This window comes from Setaria italica, chromosome IV, assembly GCF_000263155.2.
Source record: "Setaria italica strain Yugu1 chromosome IV, Setaria_italica_v2.0, whole genome shotgun sequence".
NCBI lineage: Eukaryota > Viridiplantae > Streptophyta > Magnoliopsida > Poales > Poaceae > Setaria > Setaria italica.
Window position 1 is genome coordinate 427,972 of NC_028453.1, and position 15,527 is coordinate 443,498.

General features: G+C 46.4%; 5 protein-coding genes across 5 annotated transcripts; 4 read left to right on the top strand and 1 right to left on the bottom strand.

The window, feature by feature from the left end:
- The first annotated feature begins 1,804 nt into the window (after positions 1–1,804).
- On the top strand, positions 1,805–4,072 carry LOC101775520 (WAT1-related protein At3g30340). The gene is made up of 6 exons (XM_004964248.4): positions 1,805–2,036; positions 2,131–2,193; positions 2,305–2,421; positions 2,500–2,887; positions 3,340–3,491; positions 3,675–4,072. The coding sequence occupies exons 1-6, from the start codon at positions 1,846–1,848 to the stop codon at positions 3,802–3,804; spliced, it is 1,041 nt and encodes a 346-aa protein (XP_004964305.1). The 5' UTR covers positions 1,805–1,845; the 3' UTR covers positions 3,805–4,072.
- Positions 4,073–4,884: 812 nt separating this feature from the next.
- LOC101776198 (WAT1-related protein At3g30340) lies at positions 4,885–7,716 on the top strand. Its single transcript, XM_004964250.2, has 6 exons — positions 4,885–5,320; positions 5,445–5,507; positions 5,609–5,725; positions 6,348–6,771; positions 7,108–7,259; positions 7,398–7,716. Exons 1-6 carry the CDS (start codon positions 5,130–5,132, stop codon positions 7,525–7,527), a joined length of 1,077 nt encoding a protein of 358 aa, XP_004964307.1. The 5' UTR covers positions 4,885–5,129; the 3' UTR covers positions 7,528–7,716.
- LOC101775540 lies at positions 7,568–9,044 on the top strand. The gene has a single exon (XM_004966534.3). The coding sequence runs from the start codon at positions 7,601–7,603 to the stop codon at positions 8,654–8,656; it is 1,056 nt and encodes a 351-aa protein (XP_004966591.2). The 5' UTR covers positions 7,568–7,600; the 3' UTR covers positions 8,657–9,044.
- A 666-nt stretch (positions 9,045–9,710) lies between these two features.
- Positions 9,711–14,450, top strand: LOC101777022 (cell division control protein 48 homolog C). The gene is made up of 10 exons (XM_004964252.3): positions 9,711–10,571; positions 11,252–11,865; positions 12,077–12,229; positions 12,496–12,612; positions 12,704–12,808; positions 12,989–13,054; positions 13,169–13,233; positions 13,319–13,520; positions 13,774–13,917; positions 14,041–14,450. Exons 1-10 carry the CDS (start codon positions 9,767–9,769, stop codon positions 14,086–14,088), a joined length of 2,319 nt encoding a protein of 772 aa, XP_004964309.1. The 5' UTR covers positions 9,711–9,766; the 3' UTR covers positions 14,089–14,450.
- On the bottom strand, positions 14,264–15,500 carry LOC101776604 (haloacid dehalogenase-like hydrolase domain-containing protein Sgpp). The gene is made up of 2 exons (XM_004964251.4): positions 15,280–15,500; positions 14,264–15,156 (listed from the first exon to the last, which is right to left on the bottom strand). The coding sequence occupies exons 1-2, from the start codon at positions 15,285–15,287 to the stop codon at positions 14,433–14,435; spliced, it is 732 nt and encodes a 243-aa protein (XP_004964308.1). The 5' UTR covers positions 15,288–15,500; the 3' UTR covers positions 14,264–14,432.
- Between the last annotated feature and the right edge of the window lie 27 nt (positions 15,501–15,527).

Genomic DNA, 15,527 nt, shown 5'->3' on the forward strand with positions numbered 1-15,527 from the left:
TGGGCTGCTCCTGTGCTTTTTTGCCCATGTCACTAGTATACCAACCTCTCTCTTTCTCAAGAACACCAAGAGGGAAAAGAAAATTAAAGGAGCGTGCAGTGCATCTTCCAAGAGATCGAAAAGGCAAATAAGATCTGATCGTGTTCGCCCATGCTGCCATGCCATGCCGTACAATAAACCATCAAATTCACAATCACAATGCGCACTAGCATCAGCCTGTTGATCATAGCGGTTAAAGGTCTCCTTTTCGTAAGATGCTCTTAATAATGATAAGAGCAGATCCCACTATCAATCTAGTAGAGGCTAGTATGCATGCAAAAGACAAAACTTTTGTTAATAATATAATGCAGGCTTTACGATAATCCTCGGTAGGGAGGGTAAGCACTTTTGGTAGCTAGCTAGGGCATGCCCACATTGCAAGCTTTTATCTTTGCTTTCCATTCCATGTGCTCATCAATCTTTCTGCAGAGAGTGGTGCCTCCCTTCTTCTAGCATTGCCTACCTAGTTCTTCCTCCAAACATGGATAAGATATTGCTGTTGGAGTACACAGCATCCGGACCATGCCAGAATTCTGCATCAGGATCGTGCGTGTCTGCATTCTGGATAATCCATTAACGTCGCAGTAGAAACATGCCACTCGGCTGCTCTGTAACCACTGAAATAAGTGACCATTGGCAGGTGCTCGCTGCATAATAATGCATGTCCATCTGCGGGTGCAAGTGGATATTAACTTGCAGTTACTAAAACCACTGAAGATGACCATTGAGCAGGTGCTCACTACACAATGTGCTTCCTGTCTGCAAACTGCTAAAATATCAGACAGCTTTGGTGGAAGTACTATGCCAGTCTAGGTCTACTACCGCTTGTCATCCAGGTCAGCTTGGCCACTTGCTGCAAATACAGTTGTAGCCAAGTGCAGTGCACCACGGCACGCTTTGCGCATCGCGACAACTGCTCTCTCGGTTCCTCTATGAGATTGGAGGTTGCTACTTGTCTATCAGCTTCATCTTTACGTACGACGATGTACAAGATCAATTGGATGGGAGCATTTTTCATGCGCTGGGTGAACCAGTGGCATATCCCTCACTACCACTGGCCAGTGATACTGATGCACCACCAATGCAGCAGGAGTGAGGAGTATATACAGGTGAGGGCGTGGTGATCACAAATTAAATTGAAGGTGGTGGGTGATCACCCCACTAATTCCCTTTCTTTCCCTTGGATTGGGTAGCGGTGCCTTTTTTTTTCCGCTGCGGAATAGTACTGCTTGCTCATCACTGATACGAAAGGCGTCAAGTTTGTAGGCCAGACAGGACTTTCAAACACTCACCAAACTGTGCAAATAACAATGGGGCTACCTCTTTTTAGTGCTTCCATAAGCTTCATTTTAGTAGTGCTGGGTGTTCCCTACTTTTTCTAATTTGTTTGATTTTTTTTCCTCCATCATGCATGTTCCACCTCCATCCTCAACTTCTCGACAAAGGAAACATTTGCGCGGTCAAAATATGTTGCCAACTTAATCAGTAACTTTTCATGGTGCTGAAGAGAGAAATAATGTCAGGATGGACTGTTTAAGGATTCTTCACTTTCACATTTACACGCTGATTTGATTCTGGATGTCTCTCATATGTGCCCTTTGCAGTTGAATATATGTATATATTTTTTTTCATCAGTAGCACCTTTGCCTTTTGTTTTCGGGTAAAGGGTAATTGCGCATATCCTGTCACATCTCTCTTTTATCACAAGCACTACCAAGTAAAAGACCTATAAATAGTCCATTACATGAGCATAGTTATGGCAATTCAGGTGAAGGGGCCAAAAGGATTAGCATATCTGAAGCAGCAATGTGGGGGATGGCGCGCATCGATGAGTGGAAACCGGTGATCGCAATGCTAGTCTTTGATCTCATCTCTGCTGTCACAACAGCCTTGATCAAGAAGGCGCTGCAGGAGGGTCTCGACCGTCTAGTACTCATCACGCTTCGTCAACTGGTGGCCACAGTCTTCCTTGCTCCGATCGCCTATTTCAAAGAACGGTACAGAGATGTGACTTTTCAGCGAATGATCAAAGTTCAGGACTTGGGCTGTAAAATACTGTGATGCTAATGCTGAATTTCCCCCTCTTTTCAGGAGCACAAGGCCTAAGCTCACACTGGAGATACTTGTGTACCTCTTCTTCAGTGCAGCGTTTGGGTACACTCACAGACCAATTGCTCATACTAGTTGACAACTTGGCTAATCTTTTCTTATGTGTGGAGTGTTTCTGCTTAATTTGATTCATTTATTTTCGTATGTTCTGTCCAGCGCCGCTCTCTCTCAGTACACCTTCTTCTACGGGCTGCAGTACACGACCGCAACATTCGCCATAACTTTCACCAACATGGCTCCTGTGCTCACTTTCCTCATTGCAGTCTTGTTAAGGTGCTCCAGTATCCAAACCTTGTCATTTCCTGCACTTGGTCTTCTTGTGTTGTCTGAAACTACTGCTCCTTCATTCAGGGTGGAGTCACTGAACATGAGGAACAAGGCAGGAGCTGCAAAGATAATTGGAACGCTAATGTCCTTTGCCGGTGTCATGCTCCTTACCCTCTACAAGGGTGTGGCCTTGACACACCAAGTTGAGCCTTCAGAGAGCCCAGACCACCATGCAGGCAAGAAGAGCTGGACCCTGGGCACGTTAGCATTACTGGCCAACTGCCTGTGCTTCTCCTTCTGGCTTCTACTTCAGTCCAAGCTCACCAAGAAGTATCCGGCACTGTACTCCAGCACCGCTTACATGTTCCTGATCAGCTCCCTTCAAGGCGGGAGCCTGACGGCGGCGATCCAAAGGCGAGCTTCGGTGTGGATTCTGACAAGGCCAATGGAGATCGTTACAGTCTTATATACAGTAAGATTGCCCTATATACTTCTCTTGTCACATTCTATTGGTATCTTTACACTGCTTCTGTTCCTGTTGATAAAAGGCCCTTTGATAGGCATGACAATAACAGTACTTAGAAAAATTTAAAGTAGCTTTTTCAGATAAGGACGCTGCCCTGAGGTCGTTCTAAAAGTTAAACAATGTAATCAAGCCATCATTTTGGCCTAAAACAGGAAGAATCATGAAGCCAATCCTAAAAGACCTGTAGCTTTGACCCACGAAAAGTTACTAGAAAACTCAGCACAATTCCTGGAAAGGCAAAAGTACGGATACAAATGTTTTCTTAGAGAAGCATTACCCACCCACGAATTCCAGTTCATATATTTATTCGATCACAACTAGAATTAAAAAAAAGGGTAATATTCCTTTTTTCCCTTATTGAATCAAGCATTCAAACATATTATTCTCTTATATTTCAGGGAATTATGGGGTCTGGAGTGGGCTACGTAGTGATGACATGGTGCGTCGAGAAGAGAGGGCCGGTGTTCACTTCAGCCTTCATTCCTATCATTCAGATCATGGTTGCCATGATCGACTTCTTCTTTCTCCATGAGAATCTCTATCTTGGAAGGTAAGCTTCGGCAGCATACTCATCAGTTCAACAAGTTGTTGGCTATCAAAGTTGTCTCCGTACCACTAAACAATAAGATACCTGCACATCTAAATCACGTTGAAGTGATGGCAGCTGAGTTTTTGGAATTGCAATGGATGGACCAAATTGCATCACTTTTGTGTTTTGTTGTTATCCGTGCAGTGTGCTGGGATCCATACTCATGATTCTGGGCCTCTATATTCTGCTGTGGGGAAAGAAGAGGGATGCCTCGGAAGCATCATCATCTGCCAAGGAAGCGGAGGAGGACAAGGAGAAGCAAGTCCAATCATGATGAGGACGAACCACAAAATATATTCTTTCTAAAACAATCCATGAGGACCAAAATACACAATTCTTGGATTGTGATACACGACATACGGAATTTCCCGCTTGCTCTCCTACTCCTAGATGCAAATACTAAGGGGGATGGTATATAATAATTCTGCTAGTATTTGTTTTTCTTTGTGGGCAAATTAGTACTTGTGCTGTTTCCTCTAAGAAAATAACATAGTACTTGTGTTTCCCTCCATTAAAAAAATAGACTTGTCTTTTAGCATGTTCTTTAAAACGTGATATTGGACTCTAATAATCTAGTTTTCAAAGTGTGGCTCACCATGGAAACCTATCAATCTCACATTCCCCAAGACTTGGCCTTAGGATTTTACAGAAGAGAGGCATATGTTCGACATGTCAAAATGCCTTTTTCTCTCACATTGAACATGAAATTGGAAAAGAAGAAGAAATTGTTGAAAGTAGAAAGAGAGACTGAAAGAATGAATCTGAGGATTCTCTTCGTTGATTGAATGAATGGTCTGGTTACATATTTATACAAGGGGAAAGGAAATGCCCAAAGGGCATCATGTGCCTTGGGGGTTGGCCCCTTCATGAAAGGTCCACCCCTTTTCATGAAGGGTCCGTCTTGTACAATTATCTCTAATACTAATTGATCACTAATTAAATTATTTCACAACACAAATGTTCTTCACATGATGGTTGTACCCCCATGCTCCTGTGAGGGCGGGGAATCGATGCTTTGGATTTGATTTGGACTTAAAGCAATCTGTGCTAATGAAAGAAGAGACAGTGGGCATTGGATTTTGGTGCTTTCTCATGGAAAGGTGTTTTCCTACATGTTCTTAAATAAGCCCTAAATAGAGGTCATGCCAATATTTAGTGCGGAAACAGCATCCAATGCCCTACAGTTGAAGCGATTGGTGCATCAGGATCACAAGTCACAACCTGCTTGCCAAAACTGATAAAAAGATGGAGGAGCTTTAAAATGTTCCACTGCATGATCTAAAGAGCTATTCTGTTCAATTGGTTGCGCAAGTTGCTCAAACATCCAAATCTTCCAGATTGCAAATATTCTGAAGTCAGCAAACAAGCACCGGCCAATGGTAGCAGCTAGCTTGTCCTCTCCCCAAGACCCTAGTCACAACACAACTCTCGATCACGTGTTGCGAAAACGAAACGAAGTCGGGAACATGCTTGGAGATGCCATCAGCACCTCAGTACCCCTATAAAACCATGACATAACCAGAACAAACCGCTCAGACAAAGCCATCAGATCGCAGTTAGCTCAGGAACAGCGCTCTGCTGGTGATCTGGTTGCCTGAGATGTGGAGTGCAGGATGCATGGAGCAGTGGATGCCGACGGCGGCAATGGTGGCCACCAACGTTGTGATCGCCATCATGACCGCGCTGATCAAGCAGGCACTCAACCAGGGCATGAACAGGCTGGTCCTCATCACTTTCCGGCAAATGGTGGCTACGGTGTTCCTTGGCCCCATTGCCTACTTCAAGGAAAGGTAGTATTGAAAGCAAAGGGAAAAATGAACAGTAATAAAGCAACTGCTGGTCGTTTCGTTGGTGTTTTTTTTCACTGTTGTTCTGACCATGCTTTTTCTATACAATAATCACTGACTTTTTCAGGAAGATGAGGCCAAAGTTCACAACTGAAATCTTTATGTACATGTTCCTAAGTGGTATTCTTGGGTAAACATTCTACTCACACCCTTTTATTCAGCTTGATTTCATACGTCAGCAGTACTAGTCATCCTAGGTTAAATTGTTTGTTTTTGACTTGCATTTTGCAGTCCTGTGCTGCTTCAGTACACATTGTTCGTCGGATTGGATTACACAACAGCAACATTTGCTGCAACTTTCTCCAATATGCTTCCAGTGGTTACTTTCCTGATATCACTCGCTTTCAGGTAAAACCAACTTGTTCTTTCAGCAGCCTGAAAACGCTTTGCTCTTTTGCAAAATCTCTCTATTGTAACTTTGCAGTATCTATTTGTATCATAAATACCGCATGACTGCAATTACCTATCAAGTAGTAGAGAGCTACCATAAAAAAAAGGTAGCAGAGAGCTATGTAAGTTACCATGGAAAATATTTATACATGTTTGAATTGGTTCTGTGAAATTAAATAATTCTTGTAGTAACAAGTTAACCAGCAGTTCATCTAAACAGTTATAGGAGTATTAGAACGCGCATGACACAAGGCACTCACACGATCACACCGCAAGAAAAAAAGGGAAATTGATATAGTGCTATCGCTGCTATGGCATATTGGCATCTTAAAAGAAATCAACTAAATGTGTAACAAATCCTAAAGCGCCTAAAGAAGCCCAACTTTTTCCCCTAGAGAAAGTTATTAGTTGAATTTTAAAATGGGTCCCAAATAAAATTAAAGCACATGCTGCAATTAACAGTCTCCAGCACATTCGCTCATCAAATCATCACTCGCTTTAGGATCTTGTGTTTTTTCCCTCTGCATACCACTTGAGCCCTTTGGTAAAAATAGTTGAAAACAACAATGCCATTGTTCAGGTTTGAAGCCCTAGAGGTGAGGAGCATGTCAGGGAGTGCCAAGATCTCAGGGACACTCATCTCCCTGGGTGGCGCAATGATGCTCACTTTCTACAAGGGTTCGGCACTGACCCACACCTCACCATCCATCATCAGTCCGGCGGCCTCCGGCAGTGACCATGGGCAAGCCGGAGGAGCGCACGGCGGCACCGTCCGGTGGGTGCTGGGCTCCGTCTCCATGCTCGCCAACGTCGTCGGCTTCGCACTGTGGCTGCTCCTGCAGAGGAAGTTCACCAGCAAGTACCCGGCCGTGTACTCGGCGACGGCGTTCATGTCGCTCTTCAGCTTCGTCCAGGCAGGGGCGCTGACCCTGTCGATAGAGAGGAGCAGTATTGCAGTGTGGGCTCTCAAGGGGACTATAGAGATCGTCACGGTCGTCTACTGTGTAAGATTGATCTCTGGCAGACACCACCTATACTCAGGCCTCCTATCCAATGGTTACTTTTTAGCTGGCTCATAAAATATTTTCTTATATTTAATATGAGAGAAATAAGAGCTATCTCATGATCAAGAGATAGTCTCGTACACGACACTTCAAGATTACGTGGGGATGATGTGTGGAGGTCATTCATACTATGAGCTATGTGCTAAAAGTTAGATTATTGGAAGGGTTGTCTCTTAGAGTGCTTAGAGATAGGTACCATTGGAGGCCTTATGCTGCTGCTGTTTTTTATTAAAATTAAATCTTTAGGCACTGATGCAGAGTGTTGTGACATTTCAGGGTGTAGTGGCGTCTGGCATGGGGTACCTGCTGCTCACGTATTGTGTGGAGAAGAGAGGCCCTGTGTTCACGGCTGCCTTCAGCCCTCTGTCCCAGATCTTCGTCGCCGGTATCGATCTCTTCATCCTGCACGAGCCGCTCTACCTCGGAAGGTCACAATGCTTCTCATCTCCTCCCTGCTGACTGCAGCCACATTATGGGTTTTTACATGGCAGTTCATGCATGCACAGTACTGCTTACCTGCAACTGCCATGCTTAATCTCACTGTCTGCTCGGTGTCGATCTTGCAGCGTGCTAGGGTCAGTGCTGGTGATTCTTGGACTCTACATGGTTCTCTGGGGAAAGAAAGAGGAAGCTGCCAAGGCTGTCGCTTCGGCGAAGCCGGTTCAGGCAGAGGTTGAACAGCAAGAGAAAGTGTGATTTTTTTTTTTTGGGGGGGGGGGGGGGGGGGTGGCTGCATCTGAAGATGTACTGCAAGTCATAGTATCATAGTATGCCTGAGAGTAGTAACTTGAAGCTTGTGATAGCTAGTGCATATGATCTCCAGGCTCTCGCTGCTGTATATCAATCTATACATATATTGACCATTGGAAGAAATGATATGATGAACTGCTGTCTTCAAGTGATTAAAATGAGGTCGTTGGTCCACAACAATTTTGTTGTTCAATTCGTTGCCAAAGTTGAGATTTCAGAGCAGCACTGTCCACTAGTGACCACGTGTGGCTGGCAAGTGGGGCCAAAAATGCTCATGTTCAAGAATAGCAACGGGTCACTATTCACTAGCTCTTTCTTGGAAGAATGGTTCAACCAATGCGAGCTCTCTGCCATCGAACACTTGTACCGCAGCATCCTCCGTGAACAACTCCTCGCCTCTAAAACTTGCCACCATCTGACTCCCGGGCTGGGCCATAAAGTAAAGAGGATCACTTGCAAGCAAGCGGGATCAAATCAACCCAAGGAGAAGCAAAAAGAAGCCATAATGCAACAAGAACGCCGGAGCACCGCCGCCGCCATGCTGGCCGCCGCCGCGGTGGTCCTCCTGCTTGCCACCGCCGCTGCGCCGTGCAGCGCGCAGCAGGCGGTGATGAGCATCGAGGAGGCGTGCCGGAAGGCGGCGAGCGCGCAGGCGGGCGTGAGCTATGAGCACTGCGTGTCGTCGCTGGCGTCGGACGGGCGGAGCCGCGACGCGGCGGACCTGCACAAGCTGGCGGTGGTGGCGGCGCGGATGGCCGCGGACCACGCGGCGACGACGGAGGCGAGGATGGAGGACCTGAGCGAGGTGGAGGAGTCGCCGCACGCGCGGGCGCGGCTGCACCACTGCCTGGAGCTCTACGGCGCCGCCGCCGACGTGCTCCGCGACGCGCTCGACAACCTCCGCGCGCGCGTCTACGGCAGGGCCTCGCAGCAGCTGGAGGCGGCGCTGGGCGCCTCCGAGAGCTGCGAGGACGTCTGGAAGGGCGAGGAACGGGTACCCATCGCTGCCCACGACAGGGAGTACGGACGCATGGCCGTCGTCGCGCTCGGCCTCACCACCGGCATCGCCGCCTGATCTCTCATCTCATGTCATGGCCTTATTAGAGCATTCCATCTTGTTGGCGTACGTGCATACCAGGACCATGACCATGACCATGATGTGGTTTTGCAATGCATGCGTGGGTGATGCTATATCTTAGTAGTATTTGTCTAGCCACTACTATGACTTAACCTTCTTCCTTCAGGTTTTGATGCCTTGTTGCTGGAGGTGTTAGACTGTCAGGAAGAGAGAGTTAGCAGAGGTCGTCATGCATGACACTGCTGTCATTTGTCAAAGTGTTTGTAGGGTAGGGCTCATACGTGTTCAACCTATATGGTGGTCTTGCGTGCATAAATAAACTCTAGTATTATTTCCCGTGCATGCTCTGTCTTGTAATTCATAAATTTGATGAAAGGTTTCCTGAGGTGCGCGGCTCATCTTTCTGGTCTTTGATGCATAGTTAACTGGTTATTAATATCGCACCCGCAATCCAACCGATATAAAAAAAAACTCGATCACAGGAGGAGACGAACCCGAGTCAGAATGGGAGTTTCAACGACTTTCAGAGTTAAACACTCTAACCGATCCACCGCGAGAAGATCGGACAATCCAACCGATATGGTACTGAACCGGTTGGATTGTCATCCTTATTTTCTGGCCTAACACTAATTAAGGACAAGTTGGTGCATAAATATAACCTCATCAAAGAATTAAAAAGAAGGCTGGGCACATCCTGATTTAACTACTTCTTGTTCATTGATTTGGGCATACATCATGGTCTGATCCATTATTAAGCTACCAGCGGGTGAATCCATCAATCTTTGGGAGCCTGATTCTTTACAATTTGAGAATTTTACATCCTAGCCCAGTTTCCTTTTTTTTTTCAAGGTAATCCTACCTTGTTTCTTTGTTTTTTTTTTGAGGGGGACCTTGTTTCTTTGTTGGAAGAGGAGTGGGGAAAAATAAACAAAACATAAGATGAATGGCCCAGCAGCAGCCCACCGAGCGAATGCTGGTATATGGGCCGCGCCAAAAAAAGCCCACGACAGACGCCACCAAAAAAAGCCGAACCGACCCGCTCCTCTTCTTCCTCCCTTCAGGCGAGCCAATTGGGATTCCACTCCACGAAAAAAACCCTAGCCGCCGATGCGGAAGCGCCCGCGTCCCGGCGGAGCTGGCAACTTCGAGAAGAGGATCCGCCGCCGCATATTGAATGGCGGCCTCGCCGGCGCCGGCGCCTCGGCCGAGGACGTCGCCAGCACGCTCCGCGTCCACTACCCCGAGCTACGCCGCCAGAAGCCGGACCCCTTCACTGCCTTAGTCCGCCGCGTCCTCTCCTCGATACCCTCCCCCTCCTCCCCCTCAGGTTCCGACGGCGGCGACTACGACGACGCAGAAGACTCCTCCGCCTCCCGCCACCGCCACCGCCACCGCCACCGCCACGACGCCCACGCCAGCACCTCCTCCTCCACATCCGTCTCCGACGAGGTCGCCCACCCGCCGCCAGCCCCTGCCTACGACGTCACCAAGTCCGTGATCCGCTCCAACTACGCCGCGCAGACGGCCAAACGGAACCCCGCCTCTAACCAGCAGCTGGAGATTGAGGAGACCGCTGAGAAGGCGCGCCGCCTCATCACGTCCGATGGTGGCGCCGGTGGAGATGCTAAGCCGGAGGCCATGGCCTCTGAAGGAATCGTCCGAGGGGACAAGGGGCCGAGGTTCGCCGATCTCGGCGGGATGGAGGCGGTGATAGAGGAGCTGATGATGGAAGTTGTTGTGCCCCTGTGCCATCCGGAGCTGCCGCAGCGCCTTGGGGTTAGGCCTGTGGCTGGGCTGCTGCTGCACGGACCGCCTGGTTGTGGGAAGACCACCCTTGCACATGCCATTGCCAATGAGACTGGTGTACCATTCTACAAGATATCGGCCCCGGAGGTCGTATCTGGGGTATCTGGTATGTTCTCTGATTCCTTGCATCGAAATTAAATTGGATAAGGTCTGATGCATCTCGTGTATATTTGGACAAATAGTTTAGCAGCTGATCATGTTTGATGCCATAGAAGGAATTAAAATGTAGAAAAATGACTGTTAATCCTTGCTTGGCCAATATTGTAGCTGCTATTAGTGTTCTATAGGTGCAAATGGTCAAGTTTCTGCTATTTCTTCATCTTGTTGCTTCAATATAAGCTTTAAACTGTATTTCACTTGCAACGCAAAATTGCTGCGGCATCATCCTTTGTTTGATTAGACATCACCAGCGAGACTATAAAATTAATACTAGTTTCAGCCTTGATGTGTATTTGACATAATAAATCTAGTTGTGCTAATTGCTAAGATTGGTATTGCTAATAGTTTGCACAAGGGATGAACTCTATTTATGTATTATCAATATTTGGTGCTCAATAAGCCAATAATATGTTGTTAGTAAGAAGGCACTATCACTTGCTAAACCTGGTTAGCAGTCATGAAATCAGAACCATACTAAATAGGTGCTTAAAGATTGAAATGCAGCTTAGCCAACAAAAAAGAGGGTATGATTTCTTTGTGTGGTTTCACACTCATTCCTGCACAGATAAATTCTCTGTCAGGACTCAGGAGTCATGCAGAAGCTCACCTCACAATGCGTTCTTGCAGGAGCTTCTGAGGAAAATATCAGGGGATTGTTTCAGAAGGCCTACAGGACTGCTCCCTCGATTGTATTCATTGATGAGATAGATGCAATTGCATCCAAGAGGGAGAATCTGCAACGAGAGATGGAGCGGCGGATAGTTACTCAATTGATGACATGCATGGATCAATTCCACCAGAATATTGGACCTGGTGGTGGTGATTTGGATGCAGAATCATCTGAAAAGAAACCTGGTTATGTAATTGTCATTGGAGCCACAAATAGGCCTGATGCTGTGGACCAAGCTCTGCGACGGCCAGGAAGGTTTGATCGAGAGATATCCCTTGGTGTTCCAGATGAGAATGCACGAAAACAGATACTGAAGATGCTTATTCAGAATCTTCGACTTGAAGGCAATTTTGACTTGTTTAAAATAGCTAGGGCCACACCAGGTTTTGTTGGTGCTGACTTGAAGGCACTAGTGGATAAAGCAGGGAATCTAGCAATGAAGAGAATAATTGATAAAAGAAGAGCTCAGTATTATCATGAACACAATGGAAATAGCAAGCATGACTGGTGGAGACAACCTTGGGATGCTGGTGAGGTGGAGGGCCTACATATTACAATGTACGACTTTGAGGTAAGGTTCGCACCTTTTTCATGTACAGCACATGTCCAAGAATTCTGCGTTAGTTTCATCCAGCGTAAGCTGTATTTGGATTACCCCCAAAAACCTTGGCATTTTGATACATAGGCATATTTCCCACACCCAGTTTTCTTCTGTTATTAGATTTTACCAGATCCCCATGGATTACCATTTTTAATATATGTCTTCATTTCACTTGCTGAAGGAAGCAACAAAAATGGTTCAACCATCCTTGAGAAGAGAAGGATTTTCATCTGTCCCTGATGTCACATGGGATGATGTTGGAGGTCTTAATTCATTAAGGAAAGAGTTTGACCGCTGCATTATCCGATGTATCAAGCACCCTGAAGATTACGAGGTGAATACTGAATTGTAGTTAGTGTCTGTCTTTTATCTAGTGTTCTATTGACCATTGTGATTGACACCTTAAAGTTTTTTCTTATGAGGGCATTGGCACCTTAAAGTTAAGAACACTTTGTTAATATACATAAGTTCATAGAAAGCAATGGTGTTTACTTTTTTTATACATGTTAATGTCTATAAGCCCTCCTTTCATGTACCTTTATACATTGAGTATTGTTTACACTTGGTTTTCATGCCTTTTTTTTTTCCTTGTCTTTCAAGGTATTTGGAGTGAATATGCAAGCTGGCTTCCTGCTGTTTGGACCTCCAGGTTGCGGGAAAACACTAATAGCAAAAGCAGTGGCACATGAGGCAGGGGCTAATTTTATTCATATCAAGGTACGATGACATTTGAATTTCCATATTTTCACTTCAATTGTTTGAAATCATACAAACTAGCACTAACATATTTCTTTTTATGGTTCTTTAGGGGCCTGAGCTACTGAACAAGTATGTCGGGGAGAGTGAATCAGAAGTGAGGAAAATATTCACTCGTGCACGCACAAATTCCCCGTGCATCCTATTTTTTGATGAGGTAAGAGAGCATGTCTAGCCTGCCATACAATGCATTATTTTGATGAGAGCCTGGATTAATCGTTTGAAATAAGTTTTGGATGTTTGCTGCATGTAAACTAAGCAGTCAAGCAACTTTATTGTGTCATTTGGGGTCTCTTGGTATATGGCGTTTAAGTTTTAATTCAATATGATGTGGCAGGTAGATGCTTTGACAACAAAGAGAGGGAAAGAGGGAGGATGGGTTGTTGAGCGTCTCCTAAATCAGGTTTGAATATTCACAGTCTGTACATCTTCCTGTTCAGAAAACAACATTATCTAACGTGTTCTTTCCTTTATGTTACTTTTCTATTCCGTTTAATTCTGATTCTTCTGTTTGCAGTTACTTATTGAACTTGATGGTGCCGATCAACGCCAAGGTGTCTATGTGATAGGAGCTACAAACAGGTAACTGTCAGTAGGTGACAAGCCTACTTTTTTCTTATTTATCGCAGAATGGATCGTTGATATCCGCTTACCTTTTCTTTTGCAGAATTGATGTGATAGATGATGCTGTTCTGCGGCCTGGTAGATTTGGGAAAAAACATTATGTACCTTTACCTGGTGCGGACGAGAGAGTCTCAATATTAAAAGCGCATGCTCGAAGCAAGCCCATCTCATCTGATGTCGATTTGGAAGCACTAGCACGCCGTGAGGAGTGCAACAACCTCACTGGTGCCGACCTTGCATCACTGGTAACTTCTGTGATATTTTCTTGAACCTTTTTTAATTTGTCGAAAATGAGCACCAGTGCTTCAGTTTGCACAATGTAGAATTATTTTTTCTTAATCTAGTATGAGCTTTTGCTTTACTTATTCTGGGATGTGTGTAGCTGATGAATTCAATTTGACTTATGTCGAACTATTATTAGCAGTGCTCTTATGCTGATGTCAAGTTGGTGATTCCAGAATATGTGAAAACATGGTTCTAATGTGCTTCTTTTATCAGGTCAATGAAGCAGCGATGGCAGCATTGGAAGAGAGACTGGACTTTGTTGAGCACGGGACATCATCCATGAGTTCCTCTTGTTTGATTGAGCTCTCACACTTTGAACGTGCTCTATCAAAGGTTAAGCCATCAGTATCTGAACAGGTATTGGCCAATGCTGATTCCGCTGGAGAATGTTGTCCTGATGTCAATGCTAAACTTTCTGCTCACTGTTGTGCGCCACCTTCACTTATTTCACCCCTTTGATATTTTTCTTCTTGATTGCAGCTAATTAAATATTACGAGGCATTGTCAAAAAGATACTCATCAAACTGATGGATCGCCATGTCTGTCTTGGTGTGTGTATGAGAACCTTGTGAAAAATGTATGCATGTACCATGCTTTCCGTGGTTCTTCGGCCGTGTCACTATACACGAAGATGGCTGCAGGCCTCTTGCACCGCCACAAGCATACCCATTTCTGAAGTTGTTAACTTAGAGAACGAGAGAGCTAGGTCTTGCGAGATCCCTCGCAATCAAATTTGGTCTTGCTTATTTGTACCGGCAATTTTGGTCTTGCTTTAAGATACATCATCACACATGAATGTGTTGTGCGTGAAGTGAAATGAAATATGGCAAGGAAAAATATTTCAGTGTGTTGCACAGCTATTGCTATGTATATTATGCTCCATTGGCCTCTGCAGCTTGAGGTTTGGTGGTGTCCAGTTTGTCCAATTCGGACCAGAGCTTTGGATCTGTGTAGTCCCTGATGACTAGGCTCGCGCCGACGGCGGTGAGCTTGCCCTCCCGGCTCTCGTCGGCGATGGCGATCACCGGCATCCTGGCCGCAACACCGGCCTGCACCCCGACGGTGGAGTCCTCAAAGACGATGGTGTGGTCCGGCGAGGCGCCGAGCAGGTGGAGCGCCCTGAGGTAGGGGTCCGGGTAGGGCTTGGAGCGCCCGCAGTCCTCGGCGGAGACGATGAGCTTGAAGAAGTCTGAGAGGCCGAGGATGGAGATCATGAGCTCGGCGTTGGCCCTGGGCGCGTTGGTCACCGCCGCGCGCTTGAGCCTGCGCTCGTCGGCCCAGTGGCAGAGCGCGGTGAGGCCGGCGATCTCCTTGAGCCCCTCGCCGGCGTACCTGGCGAAGAGCTCCTCCTTCTCGGCGAAGAAGGCGTCCAGCCTGGCCTGGTCCCAGTCCGGGAAGAGGAAGCGGCCGATCTGCTCGTTGCTCCGGCCGGCCATGTGCTTCATGCCGAACTCCGGCGTGATGGGGACGCCGTTGTTGTAACCGACCTTGAGGAGCATCTCGGAGGTGGCCCGGTGGTGGAAGGGGTCGGAGATCCCCATCGTCCCGTCGATGTCGAACAGGACGGCTTCCAGAGGAGCCACCCTGCCGATTGCACTGCAAGCCGTACAGATAACAGCATATGTAACCTGGAATGTTGGTTGCAGAGAGAAAAGGAGAGGACGAAGTATTTTTCAACTGAATTTGGAGAAAGTTTACTGAATCCTGCATCGGGATTACCTTTCCATGGCTTCCTCTGAAGAAATTGGTGAGCTTGAGTTTCTCAATCTTGATCACTGATGATGCTGCCTGGAGATTTTATTATATATAAGAAACTATGAGGAAGAGGGTTGGTTGGTGAGGATTCGTTGGCGCGGTTGGTGGCAGCCCTCATCTCATGTTACACACCTCCCATACTCCCATATGCCATTCCACCATTTTTTCTTCTTTTTGACCTGCCTGCTTTTTGAAAAGACATTCATATTATT

What these genes read in the sequence shown, in the direction of transcription:
- LOC101777022 (XM_004964252.3), top strand. Translation starts at nt 9,767, where the DNA reads ATGCGGAAGCGCCCGCGTCCCGGCGGAGCTGGCAACTTCGAGAAGAGG. An exon ending in GCATCCTATTTTTTGATGAG is followed by an intron (nt 12,809 to 12,988) that starts GTAAGAGAGCAT and finishes ATGATGTGGCAG; the next exon opens with GTAGATGCTTTGACAACAAA. An exon ending in AGCCATCAGTATCTGAACAG is followed by an intron (nt 13,918 to 14,040) that starts GTATTGGCCAAT and finishes TCTTGATTGCAG; the next exon opens with CTAATTAAATATTACGAGGC.
- LOC101776198 (XM_004964250.2), top strand. Translation starts at nt 5,130, where the DNA reads ATGTGGAGTGCAGGATGCATGGAGCAGTGGATGCCGACGGCGGCAATG. An exon ending in TCGTCACGGTCGTCTACTGT is followed by an intron (nt 6,772 to 7,107) that starts GTAAGATTGATC and finishes GTGACATTTCAG; the next exon opens with GGTGTAGTGGCGTCTGGCAT. An exon ending in GAGCCGCTCTACCTCGGAAG is followed by an intron (nt 7,260 to 7,397) that starts GTCACAATGCTT and finishes TCGATCTTGCAG; the next exon opens with CGTGCTAGGGTCAGTGCTGG.
- LOC101775540 (XM_004966534.3), top strand. Translation starts at nt 7,601, where the DNA reads ATGCCTGAGAGTAGTAACTTGAAGCTTGTGATAGCTAGTGCATATGAT.
- LOC101775520 (XM_004964248.4), top strand. Translation starts at nt 1,846, where the DNA reads ATGTGGGGGATGGCGCGCATCGATGAGTGGAAACCGGTGATCGCAATG. An exon ending in ATCGCCTATTTCAAAGAACG is followed by an intron (nt 2,037 to 2,130) that starts GTACAGAGATGT and finishes CCCTCTTTTCAG; the next exon opens with GAGCACAAGGCCTAAGCTCA. An exon ending in TTCTTCAGTGCAGCGTTTGG is followed by an intron (nt 2,194 to 2,304) that starts GTACACTCACAG and finishes TGTTCTGTCCAG; the next exon opens with CGCCGCTCTCTCTCAGTACA.